This window comes from Electrophorus electricus, chromosome 4 (genome assembly GCF_013358815.1).
Source record: "Electrophorus electricus isolate fEleEle1 chromosome 4, fEleEle1.pri, whole genome shotgun sequence".
Taxonomy (NCBI): Eukaryota; Metazoa; Chordata; class Actinopteri; order Gymnotiformes; family Gymnotidae; genus Electrophorus; species Electrophorus electricus.
The window spans coordinates 4,663,977-4,682,485 of NC_049538.1; the positions used below are offsets into that span (position 1 = coordinate 4,663,977).

Consider the following 18,509-nt stretch of genomic DNA (forward strand, 5'->3'; position numbering starts at 1 on the left):
GACTTGTGATTGGGAGCTTACTGGTTCAAGCCCTGCTTCTGCTGAGTTGCTGCTGTTGTGCCCTTCACCCTCAGTTGCTCCTGTCTGGGTTTGGGCTGCCTCGCAGTATCCTAGTCCCCACCTATTGATGGCATGGTGTTCTGTACCTGTGTTCTGATAAAGATGATCATGGGCTTCAGCTGATGTGTTTTCCCCTTCAGCCATTTGGGGGTGGGGCAGGGTGGGCTGACTGACTAGCTGATATCACCACATCACTTTCACTCTGGCAAACAGGGCCCCTGGGCAGCAGACATCACAGTTGTTTCCACAAAACATTTCCAGGATAATTAGGCAACTATACTGTAGCGTAGCTTAGTCTCCCACCAAAACAAGGCCAAGCTTGGAGCCTCTCATCCACACAGTGTAGAAAGGTTACCTTGTACAAATGCACTTTAAAAGGGAAGTAAGCATGTAGTTCTGGTTTGCTTGTAGGCTATGTATCTGCCTTTGAGCTTTTATAACGCCCTGGTGCTGTGTGTGTCTGTGTGTCTCTGTGTCTCTTGTGTGTGTCTCGTCTGTGTGTGTCTCTTGTGTGTGTGTGTGTGTGTGTGTGTGTGTGTGTGTGTGTGTGTGTGTGTGTGTGTGTGTGTATTATCTGATTCCTCCTCTGTCTCTTTTGTCGCTGCACACTGAAGGCTCGGGCACGGAAGCCTTTTGTCCTGTGCAGGTTTCCATTGTGCTGTTTTGATCTTGTTCTTGCTTCACCTCGTGAGTGGAATGCTAGCACTGGTTTAATATTCCCACACAGAGCTGGAGCAGTGCTGAAGACACAGAATGTGCACCGTCTGTGACCTTAGTCTGCTCTTTTCCTCCGTTCCTGACCTCTGGGTTCAGACAGTGGGGTTGTATTTCGTGGCGATGCTCCACTTTTTTTGGGGGGGCCCCAGCGTAGCAGCCTCTGTAACCTAGGTAACCTAGGCTACTACGTCCCAACGCAGTGTGGCAGAAGCAGCATATCAATATTGGCTTACCTGGCAGAGAGGGGATTCGCTCACACTCACTCTGTCTTTTTAACAGTGATCTTTGGACTGAGCTATTTTGGGAGGGAAACCGAATCACCATGAGCACTCGGAAACGCACTCTGACTCATGCTTTGCAACGTTTTGTTGTTAAGGGCTCGGCCTGTTGTCCTGGGTTATGGTGATTTACTTCAGTCTCGCACAGCATTAATCTTTAAAAAAAAAAAAAAAAAAAAGTTTTAAAAAACCTTATGAAAACAACATGAGCATCACTGTAAAGTGACCTGGCGCATCTTCTAACGTTGTTGTTACTGGCCGTCTCGAGCTGGTTTTTGTAATTCTTCTCTTTCCTCCAGCTAGGGAATGAGGACCCCACTACGGCAGTGTATGCCAATGTCACTGAGCTGAAGAAGGTGACATCGCTCTCAGCTCCCTCCTCCTCCTCCTCCTCCTCCTCCTCCTCCTCCTCCTCCTCTCCCGGCTCCTCCCTCAGCCCAGCCCAGGAAGCCGCCGCGCTCCCCGCCAGCGGGCCCGGACGGGAGGTCCGTATTGACCAAGACGGCGGCAAGGCTCAGCAGAGCGACCGGTCAGAGGCCCTTGCGCCCTCTCGCCCGACTGCAGGCAGGGAGGCCGCGCCGGCCTCCGCGTCCGCGGGCCTATCGGAGGGCTCCGACTGGGAGCAGGTCCTGGATGAGACCACAGGCAGGCACTACTACTACAACCCCACGCTGCAGCAGACGTCCTGGGAGGCGCCGGAGCTGCTCTTCCCTACCCTAGTCGTGGACGCCAAGCAAGCAGAAGGACCGGTAACAGAACACAGCCGGGGCGGGGTCGGCATGGTAACAGAACACAGCCGGGGCGGGGTCAGCATGGTAACAGAACACAGCCAGGGCGGGGTCAGCATGGTAACAGAACACAGCCGGGGCGGGGTCAGCATGGTAACAGAACACAGCCGGGGCGGGGTCGGCATGGTAACAGAACACAACAGGGACGGGGTCGGCATGGTAACAGAACACAGCCGGGGCGGGGTCAGCATGGTAACAGAACACAACAGGGACGGGGTCGGCATGGTAACAGAACACAACAGGGACGGGGTTGGCATGGTAACAGAACACAGCCGGGGCGGGGTCGGCATGGTAACAGAACACAACAGGGACGGGGTTGGCATGGTAACAGAACACAGCCGGGGCGGGGTCAGCATGGTAACAGAACACAACAGGGACGGGGTCAGCATGGTAACAGAACACAGCCGGGGTGGAACACGCTTTCTGTTCAACATTTTCTCTCTCTATTTTTGTTATTCTCTCTCACACTCACTCAGTTTTTCTCTCTCACTTTCAAGCCCCCCTTACCTAAGGAAGACTACCCAGCAGATGAGCACGAGTCCCAGTCTGCGCCGCACCCCTCCAAGGACGTGCCCCAGGTCAAACACGCAGTTCTGCCCCGGGTCACTCTGGACCCTGCAAGTCCTGTACCGGCAGGCTGGACCTGCACCACGGAGCCCGGGGGGAAAAACGTCTTCACCAGTGAGCACACAGAGCACCAGGTAATCAACACGTTTGCCTAGAAAGATACAAACCGATGGTTGAATGTACACACCAACAGGTGAGTTAACACATAACCATCAGCACCAACAGATAAAAAAAGCTCAGCTGAAAATACACCCACACACACACACACACACACACACACACACACACACACACAGTAAACCACAAGTTTGCATGTAAACATACACTGTATCAAGTAAACAGTGTATTTACCAGTAAACACCAGCAGGTTTGAGAATGCTGGAGGGTTAGGAATGACAACGGGTCATATTGTTCAGGAGGGCAGCTGGCGTGTAAAGGGCATGGTGTGTAAAGTTTTCTCTCCATCTCCTTTAAGACCACATTATATCTTCTCTGCCTCAGTAATAATCATACGCACATGCACTGCGTGCCCTGTTGAACTTTGATTTAGCTTCTTCTTTTTTAAATAGATGCTACTGTGGAAAAGTGTAAAATATTCATCAGACAGACAAATTATTATGTATTCAATCAATTAAATCACATCCTACTAAAGGAAACGTATCCGTTTGATACTTGCTGCGTTTGCACTCCTGTATCAGCTAATGCACAACATGAACTTAATGCTGAACCAATACGTGGACATGCTTGAACTTGATTTACTGGTGTTCCTACCTGCGGGACATCTGTGGAGGTTCTCTTCCTGACTCCATGGTGCAAACCACATGAAATAACTCCCAAAAAAGTCACATTCCCAACTCATCGATGCCCTCTAATGGTGATTGTGTGGAATAACTCTGATGGCACAAATTGCATGTATGGATTTATTGAATACTTCTGTCATATATGCTGCGTATTTATAGCATTTTTCATTGTCCATGCTGTGCTTAGATCTATGACCAGTATTCTATTACTTCGTAGAAGGTTCTAAATATATATCTAGTCAAAACCTGTTTCCGCAGGAACAAGAATATTGAGCTACTGAGCAGAATAACTCCATTAACGCTATTGCCCCCTTCTGTAGTGGATCCAGTCAAAGGATGACAAAGGCAATCCATATTATTACTCTAGAGATGGCTCTATGTCCATATGGACCCTTCCTGAGGTGTGTGTGAGTGTCTTTACGTTTGTAGGTTTCACTGGTCAAATCGTGAGCTAATAGTATTTTTTATTTGGTTGCATGTTTTTTTTTTTGTTTTTTTTTATGTAGCTGACCCTTCACAGTAAAAAATTGTAGTTTTAAAATCTGATTTAATAACACAGAGGTGCGTGGCTTTTAGTGACTTGCCTTAGAAGCCTACTAAAAACAATAAACGTCTACTCTGTATGAATTGTGTGAAGGCTCCGGCGATGGGGAACGGCATGGAGCAGGACCCCCAGAAGAACTGGAGACACCACGTAGGCCATCATACCACCACCCATGAGGAGCCGGTGAGGACGCAGCCAACATCTGCTGCACCTACATGGCCGATGAGGGCAGTTAGGAGCAGCTAGCAAGAGCTATGTTAATCTGTGCAGTACGGTGCCAGTGCACATAATGAGGCCTCATTTTCATGTTATTTGCATAATACTAAACACCCCACTTTAATGTAATAAGCAGTAGTTTGCATATTATTTGCATAATGCTAAGTGCCCCACTTGATTTAATTTACTAGATGTTGTGTGCTCAAACAAATTTCCATTGCCTCGTTTCTCCATCTTTCTGTGCGGCAGAAGTTTTTCTCAGGGCACCACAGAAATGCTTCAGACCAAGTCAACGATACCTCCAGCACAGGGAATTCACCAGAGATGCCTCATCAGGCATGACCGTTCATCTTGGCATTAATCATCTTCTTGGATTAATCAGCCTGTTAAACTTCTTACTTATTTATAATAATTATAGTAATAATAATAATAATAGTAGTAGTTTCTTTGCTACATTCAGTGTCACTTTATAGTATGGGGGGGGATATTTTTATAACATTCTTTAAGAATTATGCTATCTATCTGTCTATCTATCTAGACTATACCTCTCGCTCTCTATCTCTCGCACTCTATATCTATCTATCTATCTATCTATCTATCTATCTATCTATCTATCTATCTATCTATCTATCTATCTATCTATCTATCTATCTATCTATCTATCTATCTATCTATCTATCTATCTATCTATCTATCTCTTTTGACATTATATGAAATATATATAGGGTTTATTTTGACCCAGACAGAACTTTGCTGGGATTTTGAGTGTCCAAACTTTGCTTTTTCCTGTAAAGGAGGACAGGGTGAAGCTGAGGAGGAACCTGTCTAGCACAGAGGCACACCACCATCATGTGCGTGGTTCTGAGCAGAGACTTAGCATAGAAGGGATGGGCAGAGTTTGTATTCTGCAGGCCTCACAGGCTAGAGAGTTATGCCGCCTCAAGGGTTTATGGGAAATTGAAATTCTAAACCAAATTAGCAATACTAACAATACTAACATCTTAAAATAAGTCTGCACTTAAAATAACCACTGGTAATGGTTCATTTAAATAACCACTTGTAATAATTTACTTAAATAACCACTGATAACCGTTCATTTATAAATAACCACGTTTAATGAGGCTTATTAATAACCACTTGTAGCAATGGTGGAATTCTTAAAAATGCTTCCAAATAAGGCCATTATAGGATCCATCTGCCCTGAAACCAGAAATTATTCTGGCTGATGAAGATTAGCTTTATAACTAAAACCATACTGCCTAGAAAAAAAAGATTAGATCAAACCTTAAAAATGTTCCATGAAAAATGGCTCTACCATTGTTCCAGACGCCTCTAAATTTTCCCTTTCTCAGCCTAAGTGGATAATGCTTATATATCACATGGATTTTTTGCTTCACTAAAACCAAGAGTCCTGTACTCTAGCATGGAAAACATCTCTGGGAAAAACACAGGTGGTAGGGGTTGTATGTTTGATTCCTTGTTTAACGTTTGTTTTTGTTTTTTTTAAATTGTTTTCCATTAAACAAACTGGGCTGAGCAGGAAAGGTTATAGAAAGATCTTGTGTTTATAACAGAGATGTTTGAACCGGTTGACTGGGACTGTCTGATCATTTCCTGATGGTCTGATATTCCCATACTGCTTTTGTGCGATATGTTTATAATGTTTTTTGTTTTCCCCCACAAAACCCACTTAATCAAATAAATGCATTAAGTAATCAAAATTGTAGTTCTCATTTTCCCAGATTATGAAAAATAAAATGCTTGTGTTTGCACTGATGTCTTTCATGTTCTCGCTGAATATTGTTTTTGTTTTTACTGTTTCAGGCATCACTGCTAGAGAAGGCTGGCATTCTTAACAAAACGAAAGTGGCAGACAATGGAAAGAAACTTAGGTAATGTAAACCTGTGTAAAGTGGCAGACAATGGAAAGAAACTGGGGTAATGTAAACCTGTGTAAAGTGGGACACAATGGAAAGAAACTGGGGTAATGTAAACCTGTGTAAAGTGGGACACAATGGAAAGAAACTGGGGTAATGTAAACCTGTGTAAAGTGGGACACAATGGAAAGAAACTGGGGTAATGTAAACCTGTGTAAAGTGGGACACAATGGAAAGAAACTGGGGTAATGTAAACCTGTGTAAAGTGGCAGACAATGGAAAGAAACTGGGGTAATGTAAACCTGTGTAAAGTGGGACACAATGGAAAGAAACTGGGGTAATGTAAACCTGTGTAAAGTGGGACACAATAGGAAGAAGTGTGTGTGTGTGTGTGTGTGTGTGTGTGTGTGTGTGTGTGTGTGTGTGTGTGTGTGTGTGTGTGTGTGTGTGTGTGTGTGTGTGTGTGTGTGTGTGTGTGTGTGTGTGTGTGAGAGAACAGGAAGAACTGGACACAGTCATGGACAGTGCTTCATGGTGGCATTCTCACCTTTCATAAAGACCCCAAATCTACTTCTGCTGGAATTGTTGTAAGATCACAAATTTCATTTGACTTTTTTAGCTGGCTGTATCTCACTACATGCTATTATACTATTAACACACTCTGTCAGAATTATTTTAGAACTATTAGGGGAAACGGGGCTTAGTTCTCTAAGTTGTCACTGATTTTTCTTCAGTCCAAGACCAATCAGATTGTCCCGGAGTACACGGTGGAGCTGAAGGGTGCCGTAGTTGGCTGGGCCTCTAAGGAGAAGTCCAGCAAGAAGAACGTTCTAGAGGTTCAGTACAGAAGATGGATCTATATTGAATCCAGATGGATCTAGAGTTAATCCAGTTCTGTTGAGTTTAAAGCACAAATTTCTACTAAACCTTTCTGTGGAACCATAATTCATGTTTTCAGTCTGTGTCCACCTGATTATGATCAGATTGAGATTATGCTGCTGTTTTTTATTGTCGTTAATAAACAGCACTGTTACAAACATCCTTTATTTGAGTCCAGTGCAGGCCTTTTAACGGTTTTGTTGAATTGGACAGATTTGTCATAGTTAATATGATTAGTTTCATCTGCCTTACTAGAATATGTAAAAGATGTTCTAACAGTTTTGAATTCTGAGTGTAATACTGTACATCGTCCCCTGTGCAGCTCAAGACCCGACATGGCTCAGAGTATTTAATACAGTATGACACAGACAGCATTATTCATGACTGGCACAAGATCATCCAGGACACCATCAGACATCTAGTGAGTGAGCGCCTTCGTGGTCATCTTTATTGTTAGCAATAGTGTTGGGTCTTTCATGCAATGTACTTTATATTCAGAAAGTGGTGTTTTATGCTTGGATTTGTTACATTTAAATAGGCACCTACATTATAGATGTTTATGAAGCTGATGTGGTGCATTTACATTGGTGTGTGTGTGTGTGTGTGTGTGTGTGTGTGTGTGTGTAGGATCATGACCATTACTCCGAGGATGAGGAAGATGAGGTAATGGAGAAATCACCACATCCTGCAGACAGAGAGAAAAAGATCGCTTGTGAGTCCAATTATAACACATGGATCATATGTGGGCCACACACGTACACACAAACACACACACGGGTCTGGACAAGTAAATGTACTAAATAAAGATTTAATGAAAATTCTCCCCAAGTCTTGATATTTTAGTCCAGGTTTAAGTTCTCCTACACTTAGTGTTTGTCTCGTTTTCCCCTGGGCTCAGTAGTTGGGGTGCTTGGCTAATGATCAGAATGTTGCTGGTTCGAGCCCTGCCGCTGTTGGGCACCTGGGCAAGGCCCTTAACCCTCAGTTGCTCCTGTCTAGGTTTGGGCTGCCTGGCAGTATCCTAGCCCGCACCCGTCACTGGTAACTATGGCGTGGCAGTCAGGCTGCGGTGTTCTGTACCTCGGTTCTACTGTGTGTGGTGATGATGATGATGATGATATGTCTTTTGCCACAGCGGCGAGACAGAGTTCCACGTCTGCTGCAGACACGGAGCAGGGCCGCGTTCGCACCAAACTACGCAAGTTCCTCCAGAGACGGCCCACCCTGCAGTCAGTGAAGGAGAAGGGCTACATCAAGGGTGAGGATCTGCCTCACCTGCTCTTATGCGCAGCTGTCAGGCCTGTTCTTGCAACTCCAACTATTTTTACTCAATGCAGAGAATAACAGCAAATCTGAGCTCAGATCACTGGAATACAATTTGAGCATCTAAGTGGCCACTTATAATTCTCATAAGCCATAACACATACTTTTTGTGTTATTGTTTTAAAGTTTAAATGTCTGTCTCACCTGGCTTTGCCTCTCTCTCTCTGTGTGTGTGTGTGTGTGTGTGTGTGTGTGTGTGTGTGTGTGTGTGTGTGTGTGTTTGTGTGAGCGTGTGTGTGTGTGTGTGTGTGTGTCCTTGCGCTCTGTTCCTCTTATCCTTTGCCTCTTAGATAATGTGTTCGGCTGTCATCTGGACACCTTATGTCATCGGGAGAACACCACTGTGCCCAGATTCGTGGAGAAGTGCATCAAAGTGGTGGAGAGGAGAGGTGGGCAGGACGGCTGCTTGGCATGGGGGGCCGGGGGGCACCTTGTGCGGTAACATTAGGTAGTCAGTGATGTGTTCACCAGGTCCAGTGAGATTGATTCAACCACCCACGGCAGATGCCCTGTAGCCAGTTATGAGAGACACTAACACACACATTGTGCCTTGTACATATTATATGCATGAATGCACTTTTGTCTGATATCAGTTTCTATTTTAATCTCAATTTCAAATCAATATCTAACTTACAATTGCTAACTGATAGATAGAAAGAATGAATGAATGAATCTTTCATTCATACCTTTTTGTACTGACAGGTATAATGAACCAGTGGGAGAAGTAACTTTGCTGTTCTAAACCATCTTGTGGGTTCTAATGCATACTGTGTCCTGGACAGGTTTAAACATTGACGGTATCTACCGAGTGAGTGGGAACCTGGCGGTCATCCAGAAGCTTCGGTACAATGTTGACCGCGGTAAAGACAGCCACTGAGCGCAAGGGGGGGGGGGGTGTCCACAGCACATCGTTGTCCTGAAATTCATCATGTTTAACTCGGACAATGCATTCCACATTCCACCATGCTCCCTGTGTGTTGCAGAGGAGGATCTGGATCTGGATGACGGCCAGTGGGAGGAGATCCATGTGATCACTGGGGCTCTGAAGCTCTTCTTCAGAGAGCTTCCAGAGCCCCTCTTCCCCTACAGCTTCTTTGAGAAGTTCATCGCTGCCATCAGTGAGTGAACTGGACTTACTTTGGCCAAACTAGAGAACCAGTAATGCCTCATCAAATACCAGACAAGCACCAGAAGGACGCCTAGTTATTTTTATTTCCGCATCTTGTTGGTCTTCACAGAAATTAACGACTATAGCCAGAAGGTCTCTTACATGCAGGACTTGGTGAGAAATTTGCCCTTGCCCAACCATAACACCATGGAAGTGCTTTTCAGGCATCTACGAAAGTAAGACCATTCTGTTAACCCTCTATCTCATCGTTTTTTAATATGTTAAGTTTTTCCTGAGCAAGATAAAGTAAAGCTTAGGGCCAAGATCTCTCGATTGGTTCCCGGACTTTTGTTGTACTCTAGCTCCCAGTGTTCCAAAGCCCAGGATCTGAGGAACATGGGTTGGCTAGTTTAGGTGGGTTGGCAACTGGATCTAGGCAGAAATCTGAACTGGTACCTCTAGGGCTGGATTGGTATCCTCTCATTTAGGATGAACTCAATATTTTAAAAATGAAACCCATAAAATCTGTACTCACCCTTTTCCCTAGCTGACGATGAAAAGCGATACCAGGTCTTAAAAAATGAAGGTGGCCACAGTTCATGGAGACTTGAATGTAGACGCAGAGTCATTTGTTCTCAAGCACACACAGATTTCTGTTCTGATTGTGCTACAGATCTTTAGAGCCCCTTCGCTGAAAACCCAACTTCTCTCCGGCAGGGTGATTGAGCACGGGGAGTCAAACCGGATGTCTGTCCAGAGTATGGCCATAGTGTTTGGGCCTACTCTGCTCCGGCCTGAGGAGGAGGCAGTGAACATAACGGTCTACATGGTCTTCCAGAACCAGATTGTGGAGCTCATCCTCAATGAGTTCAATGAAGTCTTCCGTCCCAGATGAGCCCGTCAGCCTGAGTGCCCTGCTGTCCATCTGAGGCTGCTGACCCCAAGAGTCTTAATGTGTAATGTGTTCGGGTACCACTGGCTTGTGATATTTACCACTTGGTCAAATTATGAAATGGTACAGTGCATTTAAGTTTGGGGAAGAGCTTAGAAAATGGTCAGTCGCACATCTAATGGAGAATGGTTACATAAAAAATGAATTGCTAAATATTTAAAATGTATCCACACACATTTGGATATTTTTGATAACTGTCATTTTTGATAAGTTAATTTGCACGTCATTCTCTAACATTGTGATCCCCAAAGTTTCTACCTGTAAGTATAACTTTTTAAACATTTTATTTCAGTGCATGGTCAGATTATCTTATTGGCTTGTGACAGCCAGTCAAATAGGGACTTATGGGGAAATACACTGCAAAAATAATCACAGGTTCCCATTGACCCACACAATGTTTATGCTGAGATTCCAACCACTCAGCAAGCTTGCTTTTAGCCCAAGTAGTTATAGCATCCACAGTCTCAGACTGTTGGGGAATGAGAAACCGTCACCCTGAATATTGACCCTACGGCTCCTAGGCTCCACAGGGGGATACCGGAGATGGAAGCTGTTGGAAAATACTGACCTCTGGATGCCAGGGTTGGAAAAGACTGACCTCTGGATGCCAGGATTGGAGAAGATATGGGGAGAAGTCAGTGACTCTTCTCCATTTTGTTTGCACTGTTCGAAACAATATGCCAGCCAAAACCTCTAATGCCCGTGGAAGGCTTACAGTGTTCTGTCATCCAATCAAGAAATCAGGAAATGCTGGACAGGGAGAGCAGATGAATAAATATGATCCCATAGCCTCCCATTTTAGTAGAGCAAATGTGCTCTACCAAATGGAGCTCTGCACACCACATATCATGTCAGACTAAACAAGCAGGGTCGTGGGTTTTCAGTGATGGGTCATCTGAAGAGAAATGTTTGCCGTACATATATTTATCTCCTAAAGTTATAAAGGCATTTTTTAATGCCAGATGCTAAAGGAAAAAAGTCAGATTGCTGCCTTTCCTTGGTTTCCAATGACCAGATAGTGGTTCTTTAAGACTTATAACATGCAAATCAACTTAGTCAATCCATATGTCATAAAGAATGGGCTTACCATAAGAAAACACTCTAAATCAACTCAGGTATAAATAACACCAGTACTGACGCATTCTTAGAACAGATGAGCCAGTGCTGATGTTCTCAGTCTGCTGTGATGAACGTTAAAACGTAGTTATGACCGATGGAAAGGGAGCCAGTAGTCACAGAATATTATCAGTGGCTTTAGGTATGACAGATTGTCTTTCCCATCAATAGCTGCAACTGAATATATCACACAAGACAGCATGATACGAAAAATACCTATGACACTATAATACGGTTGAATGTTAAACAGAATATTATCCATAGATGTGTACATAACTTGGTGTTTATGTGAAAAAAAAGTAATGTCAGTACATTTCTTACATAACTTTTTTTTTTTTTTTTTGTAAATAGGCAATAAATTACAAATAAATATTTCAAGCAAGTTAATTTGATTGAATTATTTACTGTAGTTTTTATACTGGTAATTAGTTTGGATATAAGAAATATTTGATCGACTATATCTCCTTTTTCCTGCAAGCAAGTGGAACGTAAACAACAAAGTAACTTTTTTGTGCGTGTGGATAATTTAACCATAAAAGAGTGTCCACAGAAACAAGACCTCTGTTCAATCAATGTTATACATTTAATAAACTGATGAATTTATAAAATATCTGATACCTTGTGTAACATTGCTGAGATACCGTATAGCCTCTTAACGCACACATTTCATGCAAATTATTAGGCAAACCTTTTAATCACTGTTTTATGTTTAATGTAAAGTTGCTCATTACAGCTATTAATATGCTAAATTGGATTTGAGTGATAAAATATTTTTGCATTTCCAGATCATCGCATCATTCATGTATTATTTTTTTAGCCGTTTTCATGCAGTACAGTAGATGGCGTTATATACATTCATAAGAGTAAGAAGAAGAAAAGCTATTACGTCACAGTTTTCACCATTGAAGGATTCGTATAATTTATAGCCACAATCTAGTATAGCAGAGGCCGTTATAATCTCTTCATTTTATATTGTTTTTCCCCCACCATATTTTGGATGTACGTTTGGGATAATGTGCATCCTCGTGTAGGGAATTTCGACTCTTGGCCAGACGTAGCTGGTCTGCTGGAAGACACCTGACCCCGCCTGTGCGTTTACATGATCAAAAGTTACTCCCAGAAAAGGCTCTCTGCGGTCCTTCACCACCGCCAACGTGCACTAGTCGCGTCTACGATCTCTCTAAAGCAGCGTCGCGGATGGAGTCTGCACCGTGTGGGGTCCAAGGACTGGAGCCAACTCACGCTCACAAACGTTCCTTCCGCCGGCTTTACTAGATCCTGAGAGCATAAATACCTCGATGTCGTCATGACCCTGTACCGTTGCATGTGTGGTGTCAATTTAAGGTGCGGAAGAGGAGGTGAACGTCATTGCCCTTTCTCTCCTTCCGGTCACGTTCATCAGGAAGCCTGGCTTCGAAAGTCAAGCCTGCATTTTTCCACCACCATTTTTGTGGGATTACGAGCCCGAGTTAATCTTATGAATAGACAACAGCGTATAGACAGAGCAAACAGATGGATCGATGCTGTCAAGTTACTCGCTTTGAATCAAAGCAGTGTTTATCTTATTAGTGACTAGAAATAATATTATCTTGCTAATATGATTTGCTATGGCATGTTCTCGTGGAACTAATTTGGGTATTCCTATATCTGAATTGTAATCGAAGAAATTAGATTTGATGTGATTGTTGGAACAAAAATAAGATGAAGCAAGGCAGCATTTAGTTTTTCTATTACTCAACATGGCTGGTCTCTTCTAACAGCAAGCACATCTAAAAGACCGTGATGATTGGTGTTGTTAGCAAGGTTTGTGTTGCGAAGACATTTCCTCAGAATGTGCAGAAATTATCTGAATATAACCACTTTAATGATGCTGCAGAATAATTAAGGTAACGCAAGATGGCTAGAGAGAAGCCGTGTGTGGGTGCTAAACCCAGAACGCGCTGTCTCACTGTCATTATTATGGGTTTGGTTAGAACTTTATAATGAGAAGTGATGGCTCCAGTTTGTGAACCTTCCAATGATAAATTCACTAACGGGGTACATCAGGCCTGTCAAGGTCATGTAGTTAATTTTTTAAAATAGAAAAGTGCCTAATTAAATTTAACTTAATTACGAATGTAAAAATGTCAGTATGCCTGGACATTATTGGTATTTAAGGTGTCCTTTTACGTAAAGGGTTCTTTTGCGAAGGAAAACTTGGGAATTACCAGTATGTTATCGCAGTTTTCTGTTTAAGTGCTAAGAATTCAAGTGTCAGGTGAGTTCAGTTTGAAATAACCAAACGCCTTTTAAGACCGAAGCGGCGCTGCTGCCAGCAGCCTGTAGGTGGCAGTGTCTTCACAGGTAGCCTCGGAACTTTCCACAATCGCGCACATGAACGTTTGTGTTCCATAAGCATGCGTCCGTGAAGTTATGAAACACAAAGTGTAAATCTGCACAGAGTCATATACGATCCCTGCACCTTGTGTCCATATTGCACATACTCTTGAAATCTTATAAAATGCAGGAGTCCTTTAAAAAGTTTTGTTACAATCAGAAATTTCAAGAAATCAAGGCCAGCTTTGAAACGTGCCTAACCTGTAGTTGAAGATGTGATGAAATGTTATGAAAACCTTCATTGGAAAGACACTTGTTTCTGTTCCTTGAGATTGATACTCTGTTTACCTCCTTGCCACTTGTTGATAAAACACTGTATTTGTTTGATATCAGCTATTTAAGCCTTTTATGACACTGGCATATTTTTACATCTTTGAAAGCAATAAGAAAGTCCAATGTGTGTTGTCTCTGGCTTTCATCCAAGCACTGACTGAAGTTATTGAAATAGGAAGGCTTAATGAAGGTGTCCCGTTTCACCTCTATGCATGTACTTTCACTTTTACTCCATAGAAGCCATAGAATACTCCTCTGCAGCTGATCCAGGTCCAGTCCAGCACCATGATCATCATGTAAAACTAAAATCTGCTTGTAATTTTCAAAGAATCACACATTTCCAGGAATCGTAGCATTGCTCATTGATTCCAGTGAAAGAGCTGGACTGATCTCAGAACAGCAGGAAATTGGGCAGGCACGTAGTCTCACTCTGCACCAGGAGATAACGAAGCAGGCGGGTGTTTGGGGGAGTTGGCAGATTGTTCATGGAGAGCCATCTCTGCTTCGCAGGAGGAGTGAAGAACACCATGATCAGCTCCACTCCTCCACAACCCACTTTGGCCCCACGTCTTTCCATTCCAGCAGGTTCTGCTGCTGTGGCTCTTTACTTTGGCTGGCTCCCTGTTCGCTCAGTGAGAACACACTTTGGCAGCAGCTACGCAGACGTGAGATTAGCATGTGCTGAGAGTACCGCTGCTCATGGCAGATCAATGTGTTCACACACTGATAAGAGCACACACTTGCTCTCACAAGTGTACTCAACACATGCAGCCACTCCTCTGAACTCATCTAACATGCTCCTGCTGTATCAGGATAACACAGCTCAGACATCTGCAGTATTCTCATTTACATAATTCTCTTTTTTTTGGCCAAAGCGACTTACAATTATGACTGTGTACAACTTTAGCAAGGTTAACTCATGGACCCACTTGGCAGTGGTGGGCCTTGAACCAGCAACCTTTCAATTACAAGTCAAGTACCTTAACCAATGAGCTACCACTGCCCTCAGTAACTACTTCTCCTGGAGAGAGCTGTGCTATACAGAGAAAAAAAATCTCCTTTTACACAATGACCTAGATAAAGATAATTACTAGAACAAGACTCATTCAAAATCAAAATAATTATCAGTAAAACTAATCAAACTTTAAAAAACAACAACCTCAGATACACATGAGCTTTATCGGCTATATTATTGGCATGGGATAAAATGTTTGAGAAAACCTCTTTATTCATCACTTAAGTCACAGTAAGTTCCTGCTCACACCGATGTGTGGTGTAATGTCTGATTAGTCAGGTTGGGTGGGTGTACACACGCCGAGTCCAGTGCTAGCAGCCACGCCATGTGACCCACGGGTCTGCTGCTTCATACTGATGGTCATGTGATGGTGAAGCTCTGTGTCTGAGCGTAAATACCCAATGTGGCACGTTCCTGCTCAGGCTACAGCAGGGTCAGGAGAGGTATCTGGAGAGAAGCCTCGGGCTGAAGCAGACATTAAGGTTGAATGGGAGAGCAACACACACACACACACAACCAATAAATCTCTCGGTAGAAGGTATGCTGGAGGGACAGAAAGCGTCGGTAGGCTGCAGGGAAGAGAAATATGTACATGCGTACATGCAAGAAGTTGACATCTCTTGGGAAGAACCAAAACACACACAAGTGTGTATGGGTAGAGCTGAAAATGGCGGCTTTGAGTGGCTTTGTTATTGCTCCTCCTGCTGAGATGGATAACACAATACCCACCCAGCAGGCAGAAGAGCACTGCCAGAACCACTAATAGAAAGTCCATGTGTGTGTGAGATAGAAAGACACATGAACACAGGGTTGAGAGTATCTCCAACTTCAAATCAGATGCAAGTCTACTTTGTCACCGAGGGAGGAAGAAAGACCAAGTCCATAGTATTGCCCACATTTCCTGAACAACTCAACAAAATAGCACAAACTTCTACCTTGTTGTTAGATAAACTATTACTAATATACTGAAATCATATGCTATCATATGCCAGAGATCAGAGCAGCCTGGCACATAGGCTGTCGGATAATTAATGGGGAGTTAGGAACCTAATCGTACTAACAGGTAAAACCCTTTAATTTCAAGCAAGTAATGTACTATGCCTACGTCTTCCTCTCTGACAAGAACCGCTGAGCGAAAGACGGGGGAAAAAATATGCAGGCTTACAACTCAAGTTGTTTTGTAATATTGTTCTGCCTTACAGTATTTTTGGTATAGAAAATAATGACACAGAGGGACATACACCATGCGCACTGGCTCAAACAATAAAGTGTTTTTTCCAGTTCAAAGTTTGATATGACAGCTTGATATGACATGAAGTAGATTACTTTGGTAAGTTAAAGTGCTCGGTGCATTTTATGCAATGATTTTTTAAATTGATATTCGATTAGTGAAAATGTCTAGAGGCGAGCTCAAAAGTGTTATTCATTCCGTTACTGTTCATCGGATGCCACATCACTGGAAAGGTGCTTGAAGGGGGCGGCGCCGCGCGAGCGCTCCGTCCGCGCTGAAGCCGTTAGGAGCCAAATACTCGCAGTGCAGCTCGTGCTCGCCACTGCGACGGAGGCACCACGGAAACGACGCTGACGGAATAATGGAACTCGTTCGCTAGACATTCTAGAATTCGCATCACAATCGTCGCGGTTCGGTCTCGTGGACGGCGTTTTTTTTCTGTATCAGTGCCGTGTTGGGTATTTTCCCCCAAAATATTACGAATTTTGGTTCTGGAATTTTGTTCCTAATATTTTTCTATTTCAAGACTGGTAATTTATCGAATAGCAGGCTGACAATTTATCGAAAACTATTTTTGTTTTCTTTTTACAACTGTTTTGCCACAGAAAATGCGGAGGATCCGCTGGGTTGCTTTAATTCAGTTCAGTTTAGATAATGGACTAACTTCGCTATTTTAAACCAGTCTGCAGTATAAGCAGATAAGGACAAGGACGCTTGCAATGTCACACGCCGAAGTGGACATGGCTGGACTAGGCTTCCATAAGTTACCTTCCAGTTTCGACGCCGAGTCTTTCTTCCCCGTTCGCCTTCCACCGAGGCGCAGGAGACACTCGGCAAACTCAAAAAGAAATGCGTACCGGCTAAACAAAATGCACACCATGGACACAATGGACCCCGAAGAGCGCGTAGCTCCTCTGACTAAAACTCTGTCTTGGTCTGCTGACAACATTTTATCTGAAAGCACCACAGAGGAGACCAGGGCGGACTCGTCTGCTCCCAGCTCGAGCTCGCCTCCCGGTACCCAGGGTTCCGATCCAATGCCCGCGCAAGATAACTGGACCATCCGGGAGTCCAGCTCAAAACCACTGGACGCCAGCACGGACTCGGAGGACGAAGCTGCGCCGAAGACGACGGCAGCGCCGCGCGTGCCATCCGAGAGGAAGTGGGAGCAGGAGAAGGAGGACGAAGTTGAGACCAAAGCAGTGGCCACTTCACCTGACGGCAGGTTTCTTAAATTCAACATCGAGATTGGCAGGGGGTCGTTCAAGACGGTGTACAAAGGCTTGGATACGGAGACGACCGTGGAGGTGGCGTGGTGCGAGCTGCAGGTAAGAAGGCAAGGTAGTCGCGCAACAGGTGCACCTGTGTCCTCAAGCACATGTATTCAGGACTACTGATCATGAACAGCTGAAATAGTTCAGTAGCATAGTTCTTACTCTGTGGTTTTTTTGGGTTGGTTTTTTTTTTGAACTGCGCTGTGATCTACAGGCATGTAGATCAAAACGATAACAATGCTCAGGTTGCAATTAATTTAGCAGTTATAAGACATAATAATGAGATTAGTCCCTGTGTATAGGCACTAGTCCGACAAACGAGTATGTTTTGTGCATTTGAAAAGAAAACAACAGTTAAACTAAGTGTTTACATAAAATATGTTGGTTTTGTTTCTCCTACACTGACATACCAGACTCTTAGTTTAGAAAGGACTTGAACAATACCTGCTGAACTGGGAGTGTTAGCTCAGGGAAAGCACAAAGCTATGCATTCAGCTCAGTTGTGTGATTAAGAACCACTGCATGTGATCCTGAGAGCACGCTAATGGTGTCTCGGTAAGTTATGCACTACTACACTTATGATGATGGCACAGTGAAGGCCACTTTGAAAGATCTCTTGATCATGTTGCTTATGGGAGGCTCATCCCCAGACCGGATGCTGTACCGTTGCTCAGGGCAACACACACTGGGTGTTTGTGTTTTGATGCCCAGACTGGACACTAACTGGACACTTAGGCCTGAGGTTGAGCTTGTTTCCCTGTTGACTTTCAGAGCCAAAAAAAACCCCTCCAGTGCAGCCTTGCCCTCTGGTTTTACTGCTGTTCTCATGTTCGTGCTATGGAAAAAAAAGACAGGTGGGCAGGTACTTCATAGCCTGATAGTCAGCACGTGGCAGAGTGACGAAAACTCCTGCAGATTTACATCTCAGACCCTAAACCGAATCTTAGGCCTCTGGCCTGCATGACGTAAGAGTGTAGACAGGAGATCATGCTGCGGTGTCCCTGGGGTAACCCTCGTGGGCTGACTTTGTCTGTCAGCCTGGGGGGCATACACACACTCCCATTCTCAACTCCAGTGGTCTTAATTACCACTGACCACCATCGGTGTCCACTATG

The 18,509-nt window shown here is 43.9% G+C and overlaps 2 protein-coding genes across 3 annotated transcripts in view; both read left to right on the top strand.

Annotated features, from left to right (window-relative positions):
- arhgap27l (Rho GTPase activating protein 27, like) overlaps positions 1-11,820 on the top strand; it is a 28,243-nt gene extending 16,423 nt beyond the window's left edge. The window contains exons 3-19 of the mRNA XM_027021830.2: positions 1,355-1,804; positions 2,341-2,544; positions 3,531-3,611; positions 3,848-3,937; positions 4,220-4,306; positions 4,765-4,821; positions 5,795-5,862; positions 6,347-6,434; positions 6,582-6,683; positions 7,049-7,147; positions 7,354-7,438; positions 7,862-7,984; positions 8,340-8,438; positions 8,832-8,909; positions 9,033-9,167; positions 9,288-9,393; positions 9,875-11,820. Of these exons, the coding sequence (XP_026877631.2) occupies positions 1,355-1,804; positions 2,341-2,544; positions 3,531-3,611; positions 3,848-3,937; positions 4,220-4,306; positions 4,765-4,821; positions 5,795-5,862; positions 6,347-6,434; positions 6,582-6,683; positions 7,049-7,147; positions 7,354-7,438; positions 7,862-7,984; positions 8,340-8,438; positions 8,832-8,909; positions 9,033-9,167; positions 9,288-9,393; positions 9,875-10,052 (2,130 nt within the window). The 3' untranslated portion in view covers positions 10,053-11,820. The remainder of the gene's footprint in view (positions 1-1,354; positions 1,805-2,340; positions 2,545-3,530; positions 3,612-3,847; positions 3,938-4,219; positions 4,307-4,764; positions 4,822-5,794; positions 5,863-6,346; positions 6,435-6,581; positions 6,684-7,048; positions 7,148-7,353; positions 7,439-7,861; positions 7,985-8,339; positions 8,439-8,831; positions 8,910-9,032; positions 9,168-9,287; positions 9,394-9,874) is intronic.
- A 4,628-nt stretch (positions 11,821-16,448) lies between these two features.
- Positions 16,449-18,509, top strand: part of wnk4b (WNK lysine deficient protein kinase 4b) — a 45,809-nt gene continuing 43,748 nt past the window's right edge. For both annotated transcript variants that reach the window (XM_035525720.1, XM_035525721.1), the window contains exon 1: positions 16,449-17,448. In XM_035525720.1, coding sequence (XP_035381613.1) covers positions 16,840-17,448 — 609 coding nt within the window. In that variant the 5' untranslated portion in view covers positions 16,449-16,839. The remainder of the gene's footprint in view (positions 17,449-18,509) is intronic.